This window comes from Balaenoptera acutorostrata, chromosome 4, assembly GCF_949987535.1.
Source record: "Balaenoptera acutorostrata chromosome 4, mBalAcu1.1, whole genome shotgun sequence".
Lineage (NCBI taxonomy): Eukaryota > Metazoa > Chordata > Mammalia > Artiodactyla > Balaenopteridae > Balaenoptera > Balaenoptera acutorostrata.
This window is the reverse complement of record NC_080067.1, coordinates 63,373,940-63,393,029: the sequence shown is the minus strand read 5'-3', so window position 1 is coordinate 63,393,029 and position 19,090 is coordinate 63,373,940. Positions and strand designations below refer to the sequence as shown.

At 38.9% G+C, this 19,090-nt stretch overlaps 2 protein-coding genes and 1 pseudogene across 3 annotated transcripts in view; 2 read left to right on the top strand and 1 right to left on the bottom strand.

Annotated features, from left to right (window-relative positions):
• ACTL6A (actin like 6A) overlaps positions 1-18,771 on the bottom strand; it is a 26,962-nt gene extending 8,191 nt beyond the window's left edge. Inside the window, exons 1-8 of one of the 2 annotated variants that reach the window (XM_007195383.3) lie at positions 18,583-18,771; positions 11,976-12,052; positions 11,638-11,812; positions 8,183-8,283; positions 6,255-6,352; positions 1,464-1,558; positions 1,069-1,175; positions 882-971 (exon numbers count right to left, since the gene is read on the bottom strand). In XM_007195383.3, the coding sequence (XP_007195445.1) occupies positions 882-971; positions 1,069-1,175; positions 1,464-1,558; positions 6,255-6,352; positions 8,183-8,283; positions 11,638-11,812; positions 11,976-12,052; positions 18,583-18,607 (768 nt within the window). In that variant the 5' untranslated portion in view covers positions 18,608-18,771. Of the gene's footprint in view, positions 1-881; positions 972-1,068; positions 1,176-1,463; positions 1,559-6,254; positions 6,353-8,182; positions 8,284-11,637; positions 11,813-11,975; positions 12,053-13,701; positions 13,784-18,582 lie in introns of those variants that run through there. The other variant, XM_007195382.3, reaches the window with a different exon arrangement.
• Positions 6,713-7,000, top strand: LOC114235647 (small nuclear ribonucleoprotein G-like). The gene has a single exon (XM_057545596.1). It carries the CDS (start codon positions 6,785-6,787, stop codon positions 6,935-6,937), a length of 153 nt encoding a protein of 50 aa, XP_057401579.1. The 5' UTR covers positions 6,713-6,784; the 3' UTR covers positions 6,938-7,000.
• The window catches only part of LOC103009208 (60S ribosomal protein L11-like), a 28,212-nt pseudogene continuing 27,727 nt past the window's right edge, over positions 18,606-19,090 (top strand).

Below are 19,090 nucleotides of genomic sequence, written 5' to 3'. Positions count from 1 at the left end.
GTCCTGCATAACAAAATTGGTTTTAGAACACTGTTTTCCCATTTTTAAAATTTTTTTCTTTAAAATTTTTATTGGAGTATAGTTGATTTACTGTTTTTCCCTTTAAAATAAGCTTAGAAGCAAGATTTCATTAGCTGAATATATATAAAATGCATATATATTGTATCTTATGGAATTTTTAATGACTGACATAGTATAAAACAGTTAAAAAATTTGCAGTGAAATACATAGGACCTCTGAGCTGCTAAGGAAAAATCCTGTCTAAGGTCTAGGTGCAATTATTAATCATCTTCACAATTTTTCCTTGTACCAAACACCCACAAAATATCTTTATCCTTAGGTGTAAGAAACTGTCAAATAGGATATATCCCTGCCAGAGTAAATGATGACTTTCATATCCTTTTACTGTTAAAAATGAATGTATATTGTGGTGTGAGAGGTTGTTTTACTAACCTCTCCCCTGTCAGTAAGTCATGTTCGGAGATGGATTTTTCAGTAAAGAAAACCTTTTGTTGGCTCCTTGCTGTGAACAGTAACACATTTTTTTACATAGCTGACTCATATTAGGAAAGAGAACGTAACTGAGGCAGGTCTCTATACACTAAAACCATTTTCTTACTCAAAAAATGTACAGAATAGCATAATGCTTGTTTTTATCCCAAAGCTCCTTTCAGGTCTCACCACAGTAATCCAAGTGAATATACAGTACTTTGTTGAGATATCTGACAAGCATGAAAAGCACCCCCCTACTCCGCCAAAAGCTATTAATTTTGTTTGTAAAATATCATTAAAAATATAAGTTTGAAAATATAAAGTGCTCATACTCTAGTCAAAGACTTACAGCCTATAATGCTTTCGTAAAGAGAATAAGGGTTACTTACATTACACATGTAATTGTGCCAAGACCTTGTAACCTGTGGCAACTTCTCTTTTCTTTTCCAGTTTGCTGGAGATCCTTCACGAACAGCTTCCTGAGTGCCAAGAGCAAGCGCTAGGTTAACAGAGTTCACAACATGGGGGTGGGGAGTTGGAGGTAAATCCCAGAAATAAAATTCATTCATCACTTACTTTTGATGCAATCATATATGGAGGAATCAGTTCTATATTCATTTCTTGGAAGAGTTCTCTGCACTGCATAGTAATAAAGTCTCCAGCAAGAGGGGATTTTACAATGCCTATGAAACAGATTAAACAAGGCTAAGAAAGCATTCCATCCAAACTCCCTGGGACAAATTTCCTCTGTGTATTTATACATGATTAATTGTTTTCAAGCAGAATTAACGGAACTATCCCTCCAAGCATGAATGAAGCCATGCATCAGTTTTAAATATACACTATATACTAAAGATTTGGAAAAAAAACACTTAAAGACATGATTTGGGAACTGCTATACTTTGATAGTCCAAGTCATTGCTTTATTTCATGATCTGTGTCCTCGGTGCGCCCTGGTTAAATACAGTTACCTTGCTGAAGGACATAGCCGTCGTGAACTGGAATTGCAGTGGTATGAGTGGCTCCACTGTCCAAGATAAGCCCAGTAGAACGACCATTAGCAAATCTAGTTTAAAGCATTAAGGAAAAGAAAGTATCAAGGTTCCTAAAATAATGTTTATTGTAAAGGGAAGGTTTTATTAAGGCATTTTTAAAACATGTGCATTGTGGCTTAAAATGTGTTAAAGTAAATACGGGGATGAAAGTTGGCATCAAATAATAACTTTGGTTTCAAAACAAATGACAACAGGCAGGACTTCCAGAATGGTGGTGTGAGGAAGTCAGAGAAACCTTTATCCCAGAGAGACATCTGTTAAACTGGTCCAAATTAGCACAATTATTCAAAGTCCCTGGCACAGATCAAAGGGCTTACAACAAACGGAGAAGCATTTAACAAAATCTATAGAAACTTGGTAAGAACAGTGGGAGGCTGTGACATTGGAGCTAAGAACTAAAACCATTCTCACAAACTCACAAAGGATTAAAGAACCTTTCAGCAGTTTGGCAGCTGAGTGGCAGTTACCATCATCTCCCCCAACTCAATAGGAAGAGCTATTCCAGGCAGATTCAACAGCCAGTGAATATCAGCAGACTCCACTTATCCCATTTTCCACAGCTCTGTGCTGCAGAAGGCCTACATCATGTGAACATCATAAACCGACATTTAGGAGTAGAGCCATTCACTGGATCATCAAATATTTACTGAGCATCTATTATGTGCCTAGTGATAGGTCTGGTGCGCAATAAAGGAGGGCAGCAGGGAGGTCATTCTCTCACTAGCATTCCTTAAGCAGAGACGACACAAAGAGGTGAACCAAAACTGTCTCTGCCCTGAAGGATATCCTGATAAGTGCAGCAGAGATCAATAAAGCTATAAAAAGAACAGTTTAAGGTGCCATGGGGGAGTATATAGGCGTACAACCAATCCCTGGGAAATTCAAGTGTAAGCTGGGGAGGGGGACATGGGGAAGAGGAGAAACATGCGGGAAGGCCAGGAGGCAAGAGAGCATGGTTAAGAGGTCAGGGAAGTGCAGCGTAGTTCACTGAGGCCTGAGAGGAGAAGAAAGGCAAGGCTGTGGAAGATGATTCTGGCTTAAATTAGCAGACTGGCAATTAACAAAGATGATCAGAGCTGCAGTGTGAAGAATGGGCAAGATAAGAGGAAGGGGTGCACCTAATGCAATGGCAGTGGATAGAGAAATAAATGGATCTGAGGGTTTGGATTGGGGCCGGGGGAGGCTGGAGAATAGACAGTCTTGATAACTACTGAATTTGAAGTGTTAATGAGAAAGATTTCTGGTCTAGACAACTGGGAGTAAGATAATACACAAAGGAGAAAGAATAAATTTGATGGGAGAGAAGGTCAATTTTGGATATATTGAGTTTAAAATGCTTAAACAGATAACTAATAGAAAAAGTTCTAGTAGACAGCTGGACGTGGGCCTGGAGCTCACAAGAAAGATCTGGGATACAGATATGGATTTGGAATTTGTCAGTGTATAACTGGTATCTGAAGCCAAGGAAATAGATAGTTAAACCAGAAAGAACATGTCAAGAGAGATGAAGGGCTAAGGGCAGAGAACTAAGGCACGGGCAGGAACGATCAGAGGAAAGAGGTCTGAGAATAAATGGCCAGAAAGATAGGTTAATAATTTATCTTTGCTATTACTGGTACTCCATTGATCTCTGGTCATCTATATACATAAACACTAATTTTATCTCTGTTAGTACAAAGTGATACAGTAACACCAGACTGAAAGTATGTAAGCCCTCCTAAAGATGGCAATTATAAAACCTGGACAAATTATTTTAAGTGACCATTTTAAGATACTGGAAAGTATTCAAAAGTAGTCAAAACTCAGCCAAAACTTATTCTCATGAAACTGCAACTAGAAGGGGTAAAAACTGCAAGTTTGCAGCTTCCTCGCCTAAAAGTGCTTCCCAGCTCCATGGCTATGGCTCAGGAAAGCAGTGATGAAAAATCGCAACTTTACCACCTTGAGTGAACACAGAAAGGAGTTCAGGGCTGGAAGAAAAGCTGGACATTTAAGGTAGAAACTCTGGAAGTAAGAGAACCACAGAAGGGATAAAACCCAAAATCTGAGTATAAAATCTACCCAAATCTCTGGTTGACAACTGAACTATTCAACTGCAGGACTGCAGGGGGACCAACAAAATGCAGAGAACAGAAGGGCAATGCATTCTTGAAAAACAGAGGTGCACCAATGAGTTCTGTGATTTTGCTACCTTTTTAAATAAATGAATTCTCCAACAGTATGCAGCTCTGACAGCAGAAGGCTGAAGCCTGCCTCGCAAATTGAGGTGTCAAGAGGACAGAGCCTGAGGCTGGCAGATATGAGAGCCCAGCTATCAATTAAGTCAGATAAAACAATAGTTCTCTTCTCACTAATATTTTTGTTTTGGAAAACAGAGTTATCTTTTTCATAAAACTGTTATTTTTGTTGATGTTAATGTGTCTATTTTTGTTATTTTTAATTAAATTAATAAGAAAATGTTAAAAGGAGTCTTAGTTTTAAATTCTCAAACAGTAATATTGATAGTTATAACCTACAAAAAACAGAAGCTCTGCATCATCCTCAATAATTTTTAAAAATGTAAAGGAATCCCAAGGCCATGGTTGAGAAGTCAAAACAATTTTTAGAATAATACTAAGATGTTCTTTGCCCTTTTCACTGTCATTCTCTCATAAATGTACAAGAGTTTTTTTCCAGAGGCTATGTCATGTGTGATACACAACAGACTGAATGTGATATGAGAATCCAACTTCTGCTATTAAGTCCAACATTAAAGAGATTTGAAAAATTGTGAAACGAAGCCACTCTTCTCATTAATATTTTTGGTTTTGGAAAACATAGTTATTTTTTATTAAAATATTTTATTTATATTAACATACAATGGGCTTATTAATTTACTTAAAATAAGCAAATATAATTTTTAAGTTTCTGTCTTAATTTCTAATATGGCAAATACTACCAGATATGATCCACATAAATAAAAGCTCTAGGTATAAAAAGTTTGAGAACCTCTGGGCTAGAACACAGTAAAAAACACCAGTCAGCAAAAGCCAGAAGTGTTAGGAATTCTAGAGGACAATCTACTTCCCTTACCAAATAAATTACAAGAGAAAATAAAGGGGAGGGTGGGTACATTCTACAGACCACAAGAGACCTAAGAGACATATCGAACAAAATACAATGCATGATCCCTGTTGTTTGGGTCCTGATCCAAATATACGAAACTGTTTTTTAAAAAAGAAAATAAATTGTGGTTATATCTTAAAAAAAAAAAGAGACATATGGTAACATCTTTTAGAGATACATGCTTAATGTCTGGGATTTACTTCAAAACCATGGTGGGAGGGGGAGTGCCTGCGGTTATAGCTAATACCACTTAGCTCTGTGTTGAAAATTGTTGACCCTGGGTGATGGGCACATGGAGGTTCAATATAATATTCTATCTTATTTTGTGTAAGAAATTTTCTATAATAAAAAGTTAAAAAATAAAACAATACCAATTCTGTTTACATACTCCTTGTAAGGAAGCAGCCAAACAGATCTTATGTTCAAATTCAGAACTGCCGTTTTCAAGCTGTGGACTGGGACCAGTTTGCTTACTTTGACTCCGATTCCTGACAGGATTATTATGAAAATTAAATGATATAATGCACACAATGAGTCTGCTAATACTCTCCTTCCTCTACTCAAAACCTGCAATGGTTCTCTAGAGTCTAAAGTTCACATTTTTAAAATCTAACATGCAAGACTTCTACAGTCTGATCTAAACATATTTTTACAACTTGTTCTGAAGCCGAACATAAATCTTCAACTCTAAACTAAGTCACTGTGAAGAACGCTTACACTTTCCACCTCCACAATTGTGCTAAAGTCATCTCCAAGACACACCACAACAGACAAATGTTAGATTACAGTTACCACAGTGATTCTCACACATATAAAATTCACTTGAATATTACAGCAATCCAGGGAGGTATACTGGATAAATGAGTAAAAAGTGAAGTTCAAATTTTAAGTACCTAATTCAAGATCAGTTTATAAGCACTGGAACTTGAACTCTAAATATAGGGCTCCTTCCCCCACATCCTGCAACTAAATTCTCTTTTCTTTACAAAGGCTTGTCAGGCTACAATATTACTCCACTTAACTACAATTGCTATTTGAAAAATTCAAATTAATCATGTACTTCTTTATGACTTTTGCCAATGCTATTTTGAAGTACTATTTAAATCTGTTATTTAGTTTTCAACAAGAATATTACATTATTCTTTGAGATCAGGACATAATATTTCCTTGTCTGTCCCTTAATATGCTTGTAAAAAATATTTGGCGATTAAATTTTAAATGAATTTACAGCCAATTTCCACTTTTCTAAGGTACTGGAGAAGAGGAAGAAAATGGCAATCTTTGAATTCAACTAGGTCAACTGACTTAGATACTGTCCTGTCGTCACATTCCTCTTCTAAAAACAAAAATTTTTGTTTTTGTTAAACTTTGTTAAATTAATGAGAAGAATTTGAGTGCTTCTTTCCTATCTCTCTCTCACATTTTCACATGCATCAGTTCCAATAAGAATACTAAAAGACAGATATCTAAAAGCAATGGAGAAAAACGCCTCAACTTCCAAACAAGCAAGAAGTGGCTCCTGTCTTCCTGCTGAGGGCATCACCTTTAGCAGCACCACAGTTACTCCTAAAGAGAAGGTGGGTATTACACTTTCAAGGATACGCTGTCAAAACGGCAGTTTTGCAAAGGAAGAATGCAGGGATGTTGTAGTGTTCAAACATTAACTCTGTCAGTTTCTCTCTCTTTGCTCTGGTATTCCACTTGAAAAGAGGGGAAAAGAAATGCAAATTATTTATTGTTTAAAAACTAAAGTGTTAATTTATCTCAAAATTCATTTCAGCACTATATTAACAAAGATGTAAAACATTAATAATAGAGTAAAATACCATGGAAAATCTTCTTTATCATATCTTTACAACATTTATTTCTATGTATTTGTAATAAATTTAATAAATATAAAGTTTATTATTTAATAAGTAAAATTGTTTGCTGCTATGAATTCTAGAAATTACACTTTTCAAAGTATATGGAAATCTGGATTCTTATAAACGAAGTATTATTAAATCTTTTTTTTTTTAATCTTAAGAGTGAATCTAAGCATGAGGGAGAACCCAAATTCCGTTTGGAGGCATCTTTGAGCTCGTGGAGTAGACATCACGAGCAAAGCTCACCCTCCCGAGTTGAAGAAATTTATGGACAAGAAGTTATCATTGAAATTAAATGGTGGTAGACATGTCCAAGGAATATTAAGGGGATTTGATCTCTTTATGAACCTTGTGATAGATGAATGTGTGGAGATAGCAACTAGTGGGCAACAGAACAATACTGGAATGGTGGTAATATGAGGAATAGTACCATCATGTTAGAAGCCTTGGAACGAGTACGAACAACAGCTGTCTTCAACAGAGAAATCAACTGCTTCCACATGTCCCCTCTCCACATTCTACTACGATGAAAACTGGGTCGTGTACATTTTCTTACTGAACTTTTTTGTTAAATAAACTTTGGTAATAGTCAAAAAAAAAAAAGAGTGAATCTAGTCATCAAAATCTTAAATATGCATTTTAAACGACCAAATTCTCCCACTTGTAGATGGTACTCAAAAGAAACTAGAGTTTAGAAAACAATAACAAAATATTGATAATTTATAATCATTATCTAGTCTTTTGGGCCCTTTTGACTCTATATCAAATGTATTTCACAAGAGACTCTGGTCTAGCAATTTCCAGCCCTAGTTCAACATTGACTTTAAATATAAATTTTATTATTTAATAAGTAAAATTGTCTGCTATGAATTCTAGAAATTACAGACTTTTCAAAGTATAGGGATATCAGGATTCTTATAAACATGAAGTATTATTAAATCTTAAGAGTTAATCTAGGGACTTCGCTGGTGGTGCAGTGGTTAAGAATCCGCCTGCCAATGCAGGGAACACGGGTTAGAACGCTGGTCTGGGAAGATCCCACATGCTGCAGAGCAACTAAGCCCGTGCACCACAACTACTGAGCCTGCGCTCTAGAGCCCGCGAGCCACAACTACTGAGCCTGCATGCCACAACTACTGAAGCCCGTGCAACCTAGAGCCCGTGCTCCTCAACAAGAGAAGCCACCGCAATGAGAAGCCCGCGCACCTCAACAGAGTAGCCCCCACTTGCCACAACTAGAGAAAGCCCGCACGCAGCAACGAAAACCCAATGCAGCCAAATAAATAAATTTATATTAAAAAAAAAAAAAAGAGTGAATCTAGTCACTCTTAAGGTTGAGTATAAAAGCAGATATACACTGCCCTTGAGGGATAAGGGACAATTGACCAAAATGGGAAGCAGCCCAAGGAAATCAAATGTTAAATTCCTGGAAAAAATAGATAAATAACCACCAGAACCCACTAGCATGCTTTAATTATTGTTCTTTGAGTATTTTAATTATTGAAATAATAAAAATAAAAGTTGTAAGAGTATTTATAAATGAATCTCCCTTTCCCTAATCTTCAAAATTCAAAATAAGAATTTCTATGTCTCTTAAAGAAAAACGAAACACTCTTCAAATGAGTAAATAAACAACCTAGAGAAACTCGAAAAAGTTTGTCTCACCGGTGCTTCTGACATGAGAACAGGATGCAGGCTGGCTTCTGATTTGACATGCATTTTGTAGGTATGATCCAAAATAGCCTGGAAACTATCCCAATCTTCAACTAAAATATAAGATTAATACCTTGAAAATAATGCTTAATCGAAGATGAATACAGCATATTTTGAGAAACTGTGTCTAATGGTTTAACACTAATATTGATACTGTAATATACAGAACCTACTTATTTTACAGCTCTGCCTCATAACACAGCACTTTATATAGACATCGTCTTTGTCTTCTAGATACGGTTTCTCCAGCCCCAACAGTTACAACCCCTAGACCTGTCCCAGGTGTAATTAATGTATCAAATAGACCTAAAATACCAAATAAATATTATTCAGTAAGTACTTATTAGAGGCCCAAAATGCAATTCAAATGGTAGGAGAAAACACAGAAGAACTGTATGATCTAGAGCGGACATTTAAAAAGCTTACAATCTATATGAAAAAAGATGTAAAGACTTCCAAAAAAATTTAGAGAATAGTATGTTTTCAATTTGCCTTCCACCTAAACATTCCACTGAAACTGCTCGCATAAGTCACTAATGAGCTTCTAACAGGCAAATCCAGTGGATGCTTCACATTTGTAATCTCATCTGACCTCTCTAAATTACTATCTGACAGTACTGACTCAAGAGTTTACAAACTTTTTCTGCCACAGTCCAACAAAGCAATGTCATTCCTTGTAAACATACTTCTATAGGCCTATCAGGATGGGGGTTTTTTGATCAATGGACCTCCTCTGTAGCTTTAACTTCTCTTTCCCCTTCTTAGCGTAAAGCTCAGTGCCACAGCTGAGAACAATGAGAATCACTGGACTTCTTTACTTCTAGAACTTTTTCTTCTCTTGGCCTTCTCCTGAATTTTCTCCTACTTCCCTAACTGTTCCTTCTCATTCTCCTTCACAGGCACCTCTATTGGTTAAATACACGGAAATAAATTTTCATAAGGAATCCTATCCTCAATCCTCTTCTCATATCCCAAACTCTTTCTGGTAAAAAAAAAATCAACTCCATGTCTTAAAATCTCTCTCACCTGCCTATTAGATCAGCACCTATATTCAAACACTTTGAACTAATAAACTCATCTACTTGCTGTGCAGAAAGAGCTAACTTAGCAGACCTGAGAAAGGCCTGCTTGCAAGGCTGACCCTTGGCTGGCATCTAGGAACTTGTCTGGTAAACAGTTCCCTACACTGATATAAAACTTTCCCCAAATACGAGTAGCTCACTGTGCCTAAACTGTTTATACAGTGTGGTTTATGTGGAATACCTTTCCTTCTGGGAGTCTGGGGTTTTGGAACATGTTAGGCACAGAGTACCTACATGACCAGCCCCTAATAAAAACCATGGGTACTGAGTTCTTTTATTTTCTGAATCTAAAAGACACTCATTTATTCCAAGTATCAAAATAATATAAGAAATAAAATATCTGTAACAAAAAATGTCCTTCCAGTTTTTTTTTTTAACAGCTCTATAGAGGTATAATTTTCCATAACATGGATCCATTTTAAGTGTACAATTAAATGATTTTCTTTTGTAAATCTTTTGTAAAGTTGTGTGAATATTATTACAATTTAATTTTAGAATATTTCCATCACCCCAAAAAGAAACTTTATGCCCTTTTGCAGTCACTTCCCATTCCAACTACAGCCCCAAGCAACCACTACTTTACTTTCTGTCTGTATAGATTAGCTTTCTCCGGTCATTCCATATTAGAGTAATCATACATTATGTGGAGTTTTGCATCTGATTTCCTCCATTTGGCATAAGACTTTTGGGGTTCTTCCATATTTTAGCTTATATCAGTATTTTGTTCTTTTTATTGCCAAATAGTACTTCATTTTATGGGTATACCACATTTTGTATACTCATTCATCCAATGATGCACCTCGGGCTACTTCCACTTTTCGGCTAATATGGATAATGCTGCTATGAAGGTTTGCATATAAGTATTTGTGTGGACATATGTTTTCAGTTCTCTTGTGTTGATACCTAGAAGTGGAACTGTTTGGATTATATGGTGAATTTATGTTTAACCTGTTAAGAAACTGTCAAACTTTTCCAAAGCTGCTGCACCATTTTTTGTTCTCTCCCAGAAATAGATATGGAGGTTTCAGTTTCTCTATATCCTCATCACACTTGCTATTGTCTGTCTTTATAATATAGCCATCCTGTGAGTGTGAAGTAGGGTACTGAGTCTTTAATGAGCTCTACTAGTAGACCACACACACATGTTCCTGGTTACTGGAGGGATTAAGCACATCCTTTATGACTTCACTGTAAGCTCTTGGAAGCTTGCACTGGTTTCCTCTGGACTTCACTACATGCCCCTTTTTTCTCTGTCAGTTCTGCTTTGTATTCTTTCAGCATAATAAACCTTAACTGTGAGTACACTGACATGCTGAGTCCTGTGAGTCCTTCTAGTGAATAATTGGACCTGAGAGTGATCTTGGGTCTTACACTTGCTTTTTAAGACCAAAAAACTTGCTCCTTCCCCTGCTATTCCAACCTCAATGCATGGTACCCCCCATTCAGTAACTCCAAAGAAAAATCTAGGAAACTTTCTCAACTCTTTAAACACTTAGTACCATTTGTCTTGGATATCTCTGACAGCCACCTCAGGATCTCTGCCATCAGTATTAAAATTTTAACCCTCTTCATTTCTCATTTGGACTCACCTCCCTAACTGATCTTCCTATCTCTAGTATCTCCCTCCAATCCAGCCTACAGAGTACTGTTAGACTAATCTTTCCAGCTGGCATATGTGAGCATTTATACATAAAATGCTGCTTAAATTCCTTTGGAGTTACCTTTCAGTTACCAGCTTAATATACTCCTGGCATTACAAGCCCTTTTATGATTGCTCTCTGCCTACCTTTCCTGCAATTGGCCATAATGTACCTACTGTTACAGTCATACTTAATTGATGACACTTCTAAACATGTAAGTTTCTTCCACAACACCATCTCTTCACACATGCTGGTTGCTCTAATTTACCCAGCCTTGTCAGTCGGGCTAATTCTTATTCAGTGATCAAGATTCAGTACAAAAGTTACCTCCTTTGTGAAAACCATCTCTGACCCCCAATGATAGAGTTAAATACCTCCCCTCTCTAATCCCACTGCTTATCAAACATAGTTATATTATAGCACTTATCCTATATATATATGTGTGTGTGTATATCTATATACACACACATATACACACATCTATCTCCTCTACCTATGAGTTTCTTGAGGAAAAGAAACACGATTTATGCATCTTTGTATTCTCAGTGCCTGGAACATCAGTTTATGGAATAAAAACAACAAAAAATAGCTGATGTTCAACTTTTAAGAAGCCATTGCTTTATATCTAAAATATACTATGCATACTTTACATTTAGAATCAAATCCATAGAAAAAAACATCGTACCCATCCCATTTTTCAGTGGTGAAATGGCCTCTGTATTCTCCCTCGGAACACGCAGGGCATTAGTATCTATGTAATAGGTGGGACCACCTTGTTTGCCTTTATCACCATCTATTTCCATCAATGTACTTCCATCATCTCTTTCTACCACCATACCAATAGCGGTAGGGAAATCCACCTGTAAGAGTCAAAAACATTATTTACAAATTTTACCTGCTTTTACCAAGGAGTCATTTCCACCAACTAATGTCTTTTACCATATTTGAGTCAGAATTTCCGTGTGAATTTAACTCTACATGAATGGCTCTTGCATATCCAATTAACTCTACCATTCCACTTACCTTGGGACAGTCCTCACCAGCATACCCAGCTCTCACAGTATAGGATCCAATGTCAAAAACAAGGGCTCCTACTTCATCTGAAAAGATGAAAAGATAATTAACATTAACGACTTACAAGTATCATGTGAAAATTAAGAGTACTTAATGTGCTTATATTCATATTATTACTAGCTTGAACCTAGTTTTAAATACACCTTAAAGATTCACTTAATTAAAATATAACAAGTCATACACAGTATATCGGGAGAGGTTCAATCAGGAAAGAGGTGGTACACTAAAATTAGGTAATTTAAGGAGAGTTTACTTATTAAAGGGTCTACTTACAAAAATACAGGCAAAATATAGGAAAACCAGAAAGGATAGTATGGTACCCTAGGACTAGTAATAACAGAACTCTGTTGCCACACTTAGAATTGAAGAAACACAGGGAAGGAACTGTTACCAGAACCCGGAGAGAGACTTGTATTGGGAGGGCATCAGACCTTCAGTTGAGGGATGGAATCAGCCTTGGCTGACCCTGAGGAAAAGGAACCAGACTAATACATTTGCCAACCTCTCTCCCCACTGGCTAGGGTGATCTTCGAATTTCTCACCCAAACTGAGCCACTTCTGAATGTGATAGGAGCCCCTATTAATAATTATACCAGGACAAGAGGCACAAAGCAGGAAGTATGGTTACCCTACCATTGGCCAAACCAGAGGCCAAGAAAGCCCACTGATGCAGTCTACAAGTGTCAGTCTTTAAGGGCACACAGAGGGTGGAAATGGGTGGAAAGTGGATCTGGAGGGGCAAAGGAAAGCTATCCAGTATACTAAGGTATACCATTTTTTTCATACGTTAATCAACATTATATTTCATGCAATTAGGGAAGAAACTTAGCAAAACCCCAAGAAAAATAAGGAACCTAAAGAATAAGAATTTAAGGTATAATAATATAGGCCAGGTAAAAATCATTAAAATGAAGGTATCATTAAAGTTTGCACATTTCACAGATTTGTAGGAGATAAAAGTTTAATACTGAGAGAGAAAGCTAGTATTTTTTTTCATATTCAAATTCAGAGAAAAGCCTCTAATTACACTTTAAAAATACTTCACCCAAAACAGCACGCCTCCTAAAACAAAGCACTTGGGTTTTCTAGGCACTGATTTTTCAAAGAAGGATTTTTTCACTCAGTCATTAAAAATAATAAAGAAATACTACTTAGCTCAATTAAATTGACAAAAATTAGTAAGGCTGATAAGACCAAGTATTGTCAAAGATGTAGAAAAAGAGGAGCTCTTACACATTTGCTAGTAAAGTTGTAAACTGGGACTTCCCTGGTGGTCCAATGGTAAAGAATCCGCCTTCCAATGCAGGGGATGCAGGTTCAATCCCTGATCGGGGAACTAAGATCCCACATGCTGCGGGGCAACTAAGCCCACGCGCCACAACTACTGAGCCCATGCGCCTCAACTAGAGAGCCTGCGTGCCGCAAACTACAGAGCTCTGGAACCCACGCTCTGGAAGCCGCACACCACAACTAGAGAGAAGCTCACGCGCCGCAAAAAAAAAGTTGTAAACTGATACAACCACTATGAGCAATTTAGTCATATCTACTAAAGTTGAAAACGTGCATACATAGAAATTACACTGATGTCTTCTCTAGAGAAACTCTCTCACGTATATCACAAGGAGACATGTAAGAGAATGTTCACTGGCTATGTGATCTCAGGTGATTTACTAACCTCTCTGCCTCACTTTCCTCATGTGTAAAATGTGCATAATAGTCGCTATCTTGCAGGATGCTAGAAGTATGGAAGCACTTAGAACAGCACCTGGTAAATAATAAGCACAATAAGTGGTAGCTGCCATTATAATTATTATCATCACACTGCTTGCAACAGGAAAAGGTAGAAAGATTAAATGGTCTCTCAGTAGGAAAATAAACTACAGTTTATTCATAGAGTGAAATACTACATAGCAGTTAAAAAAGGTCTAGATCTACCTGTATTAACATGGATAAATCTCAAAAGAATTAAGTTTAAAAAGCTAGTTACTATGCACACATATTTTGATACTACTTAATTCATTATGGATTCACACACACTTAATAAAAGTATAAAAATATGCATAGGGTTGGGGAATATTACATACCAACTTCAGGTCACTGGTAACCTCTAAGGAGGCAGAGAAGAGGAATCTATATCAACAATATAGATTTTATCTATATTGTTGATTTCAACAATATCAATTTAATTTCGTAAAATATCTGAGGCAAATTTGACAAAACATTACATTTATTTAATCTCAGTAGTGAGTACAGAAGTATCATATTAAACTTACATATACTTTATTTTTTAATGTTTAAAGTATTTCAAAAACTAAAAAAACAATTTTTAAAATAAAGATCAATTATTACACTACAATTATCACAGTTGAGAGATGGTGTCTTTACAGCATAGTGATCTCATTTTTATTGAAATAAAATGAAGAGCCACCTATGTTTGAAAGGAAGTTTCTGTATTTGTTACATTTCCCAAAGTAATCAACTTTTCTCTATACAATCTCTGATCCAAATTATTTTGTCTGAAAGAAAAGGTCCTTAAAAGCAGAACACTGTATTTGTTTTCACCACAGCATGTAAACTCAGGTACAAACAGTAAGGATTGTATACCAATGACATGAATTGGTAAATTCTAACACTTTGATTAACCAGAATGTTGGGTAAAGAAATATCCTAACTAAATGAATTAATTGCTTGGTTAACCAAAATTTTCTATTCCTGTTCTCAAGGAGCAACCTTTTGCCTTGCACCAGGGCTTTTAACCTTTTCTGTTCCATGGACCCCTTTGACAATGATCAAGGCTGAAATTCATATGTTGAAGTCTTAACGCCGAGTAACTTAGAATGTGACTGTGTTTGGAGATAAGGTCTTTAATGAGGTGATTAAATTAAAAGGAGATCATTAGGGTGGGCCCTAATCCAATGACTGATATCCTTACACGAAGAAGAAATTTGGACACAGATATGTGCAGAGGGAAGACCATGTGAAGACACAGGGAGAAGACGGCCATTGAAAGCCAAGCAGAAAGGCCTCCAAAGAAAACAACCCTGTCAACACCTGATCTCAGACTGCTAGCCTCCAGAACTGTGAAAAAATTAATTTTTGTTGTTTAAGTCACCCAGTCTGTGGTACTTTGTTATGGCAGCCCTAGCAAACTAATACAGACAGCTTAGGACACTTATGAATGTCGTCTTAGAATGTTTTCAAATAGACTATAAAAGAAACTCATTAGAATAAAATTCAGTTAGTTATATCCATGGACTCCTTAGGGAGGCCAAGGACTCCATGTCAGGAGCCCCGCCTCTAACTTACCCTTTCTTAGGTAACCTGCTCCACTCTGACAGCCTCAATTTCTACCTAAACAGCGGTACTTCCAATCTCAAATCTCTCTCTCAAGCCCTCACCTTCAACCAGATCCGGATCTCAAACTTCTTACTGTACATCGCTTCCACCTGATGTCCCAGGGGTACCTCAAGTTCAACATACCTGAAGCACTGTCTCCTTGTCCCCATCCTGCCTAATCTAATCTCAGCTGTGCTTATCACAGTTAGTGGCTCCAGTCATCAGAGGCAAAAATCTTCCTGAACACCTTCACATTTCATATCCCTCATCAAGTTCTGACAAATATTTCTGCTAAATATTTCTCAAATCCCTTCTTCTTTAATACCATTGCCACTGCCTTGAGTCAAGCTCTTATCTCAACCAGGAATTACAACTCCCTACAGGTATTGTGCTTCCATCTTTACTGTCTCAATCCACCTTTCAAACTGCTGCACTGTGATCTTTCAAAACTGTAACTGAACATTTTGGTACATAAATCCTTCAATGAAAAGAAAAGGGAGAATCATTCAGTGGTTTTCCATCATCCCAAGATAAAATTCAAATTATTCTACCCAGGTGATATTCAAGACCTAGCATAATCTGGCAGCAGTCTCTCCTCCCACCTCATACACTACCATTACTGAAGAGTATGTTGTCTCCTAAACACACCATCTACTCTGCATATGCTGTCCCTCTCTATTCTTCTTTCATCATCCTCATAACCTCCTTTGTAAAGTCCCTTGACTCCTCCACATTGAGTTAATAACTTTTTTGTCTGCGCTACCTTTGTATCTTCTACATATTGTCATTATTGAACATACTTCACTGAATTTATCATCCATATAAGACACTACAAACTATAAGATGCACCATTAGTTCACGCACCGCTAGGAGAAAAACATGCTGCCACACCATCAATAATATTCCAACTTCAGCTCTTTAAATGTGTGTGTGTGTGTGTGTGTGCGTGTGTGTGTCTGGGGTGGAATGTACAACTAAAAATAAATGAAATATGGTGTCTATTTATTTGACTGACTCACCTACAAGACTGCGAGTTTCTTGAAGGCAGAAGCTATACTTTGCACATAGCAAGCACTCAAAATTTTTTTGTGTGAAAAGAAAAATCTAACAAATCAGTTATTTTCCTGTCTTAATCAGTGTGGTAAACTGGACATAGTAGAATTTTAATTTGAGGAAGACTCTTGATTCTCAGAATTTGGAAACCCTTTCACAGTAAACCCTTTGGAAAATGTGACCCACTATAAATACTGGCCATACAGTAGTAGCTCAAACACAAAATCATACACTTATTTTTGTGAGTTTTATATACTTTATATGTGAAATAGGCTTTAAGATATATTCCTCTACATAAGCAAATGAGAAACAGGATGTTTATTCTGAATACCTAAACCATACATGAATATGTTGTGGTTCTCCATACTTGAAAAATGGCTTACGGAGAAACAATCAAAATCTTTTTATTTTTAATTTTTTTTTTATGGGGAAGGGTTTTACTGAAATGCCTTTTCTTTTCCTGCTCCCCACTTACTAGAAAGTTATGTAACTCTGGGCTGGTTAACCTCTTCTACACCTCATTTTCTTCTTTAATAATATGGGGATAAGTAGTACCACCTCCAGTGGTTGTTGTGGATTAACTGACCTAATGCATGTATTAAATGCAATGCATGAAAAGCCTCTGGAACAGTTCTTGGTACACAGTATGCACTCAATAAATGTTAACTGTTGGCATTATTAGTATCCATTTCTATGGTAGTCACATTTAACAATGCCTTGTAAGGAAATACTCAGTGGACAGCCTTTAGGTTCTTGGATCAGTGAACCTGAAAGTCAAGAGTCAGCAGCCTCCATGAGGCAAAGGCACACAGATCAAGTCTTTCTGTCAGGATTACATCTTCAGATGGGGAAGAAGTAAATCATGAAGATCCACTAGGCTTTCTCCAAAGTAAAACTAGAAAACTACTGACTCTCACATTTGAGAAATCCAAACCAAAAGCATATATGGAGAAGGAGAGGGTGAGGGTCAGCGTGTCGCCTGAGTAGAGACTCAAACTTCACTCCAAAACCACTAAAAACTTTGAAAACCTTATTTTCATCTCCTACCTATAAAATGCCATCTGCTTCTGAATGCAACAATAACAAAAGCAACACTTTGGGTTCGTCTCTTTCTTCCCTAACTCATCAAACACAACACAAAGCATGAATCATATACATCAGTGCTTCATCTAGGTATCTTGCAAAAACGGAGGCTCTGACAGTAGATTTAGAGTGGGGCTTGAGAGTCTGCATTTCTAACGAGCTTGCAGGTGAGGCCGATGCTGCCGATCCCTGGATCATACTTTGAGCAGCAAGTGAAGTATTATCCCACTTAACCTTCACAACCACCCCAATGGGTAGCAACCATCATTCCACAAAAGAGGAGCCTGAAGCTGGGAAAAGTTAAGTAACTTGCCCAAGGCCAATGAGCTTACTAAATGGTGAGCCTGATATTCTAACCCCGGTCTGTGTAGTCCCCAGGCCCGTGGTAATCGTTCACTACACCGCAGCCCACCCAACCGTAACCATCCTTCAATTACATGTGTTCCTAAATTAAGCCGGAGCAGACCCGCCCACAGGTAACTCCGGAGCATCCACAGTCAACAAATAGGCAAAAGTCACTGAAAGGCGTGATGCAGAGTGAGCGCGGGGCGCGGATACAGAGGAGGCTGCATCCTGAGTAACCGCCACTCCTTCCATCAGTTCCACTCCTCGGGGCTCGCTCTGCCATCTCCGGGACGCCGGGGAAACCTTCAGTCCACGCCAGCGAACTGCCAGGACCTCCCAAGTTTAAAAACATGCGAGCGCACACACGCCGACAGAGCCGGCTGTGAGAGAGGGGACCCCGGGGCCCGTCACCCCAGCCTCGGCTCGCCGGGCCGGGCCCCCGAGAGGAGCTGCCCGCCCATCCCCGGGGCGGCGCGCAACCTCGAAAGCCGGCTCCTCCGCGGGCCGAGGCTGGAAGGGGCCGCAGGGGGCGGCGACTCCGGGTGCCTGCGGCGCTCGCTGAGCCGGGTGGGCTCCAGGGGCGGGCAGAGCGCGGGGCGGGGATGGGGCGGGGAGGCCGGGGTCCCGAGAGGGGGAGACCGGAAGGGCCGCCGGGGAGGAGAGGGGAGGGCTGGGGGCGGCGGTTACAAACCCCACGCGCTAAAAAGGCGCGCTCTCTCCATCGGCGGCGCTCACTCACCTCCCCCGTACACCCCGCCGCTCATGGCTGCTATCGACGCGACTCCTACGCTAAAGGCCACCCGGCGAAGTGACTGCAACGGCCGCGACTGCTGGTCCGGAGAAGCGCTGGTACCCGACTCCCTTAACTTCCACTGCCACCCCCCTCAGGCAACAAAGCGGCGTCCACACACCCCGGCGCGCAGTCACACTTGCTGTCTCCCCATATCAGCCAATCACGAGAGGCCCGACTACGCTTCAGCCAATCAGAATGAGGCTGTGCTGCATCCCTGCCGCGGCACCGCCAGTTTAGCCAATCGAAGGCAGCTATGGGGGCGGGGAGAGGGGGAAAGCGACGGAAGGAGGGAAGGAGTTGGGTTGCGGAACTGGGGGGGCGGGGCTTTTCTAGTGGGCGGGAAAGTGGGGCGGAGGGAGCAGGAGCGGGAGGAGGAAGGCCGAAGGCAAGAGTCGGGGGCGGGCCTAGGGGTGTGGCTGGGTGCGGAGGAGCTGTGGGAATCCGGTAGAGCGAG

Coding starts and splice junctions, on each gene's coding strand:
- LOC114235647 (XM_057545596.1), top strand. CDS start 6,785: ATGGACAAGAAGTTATCATTGAAATTAAATGGTGGTAGACATGTCCAA.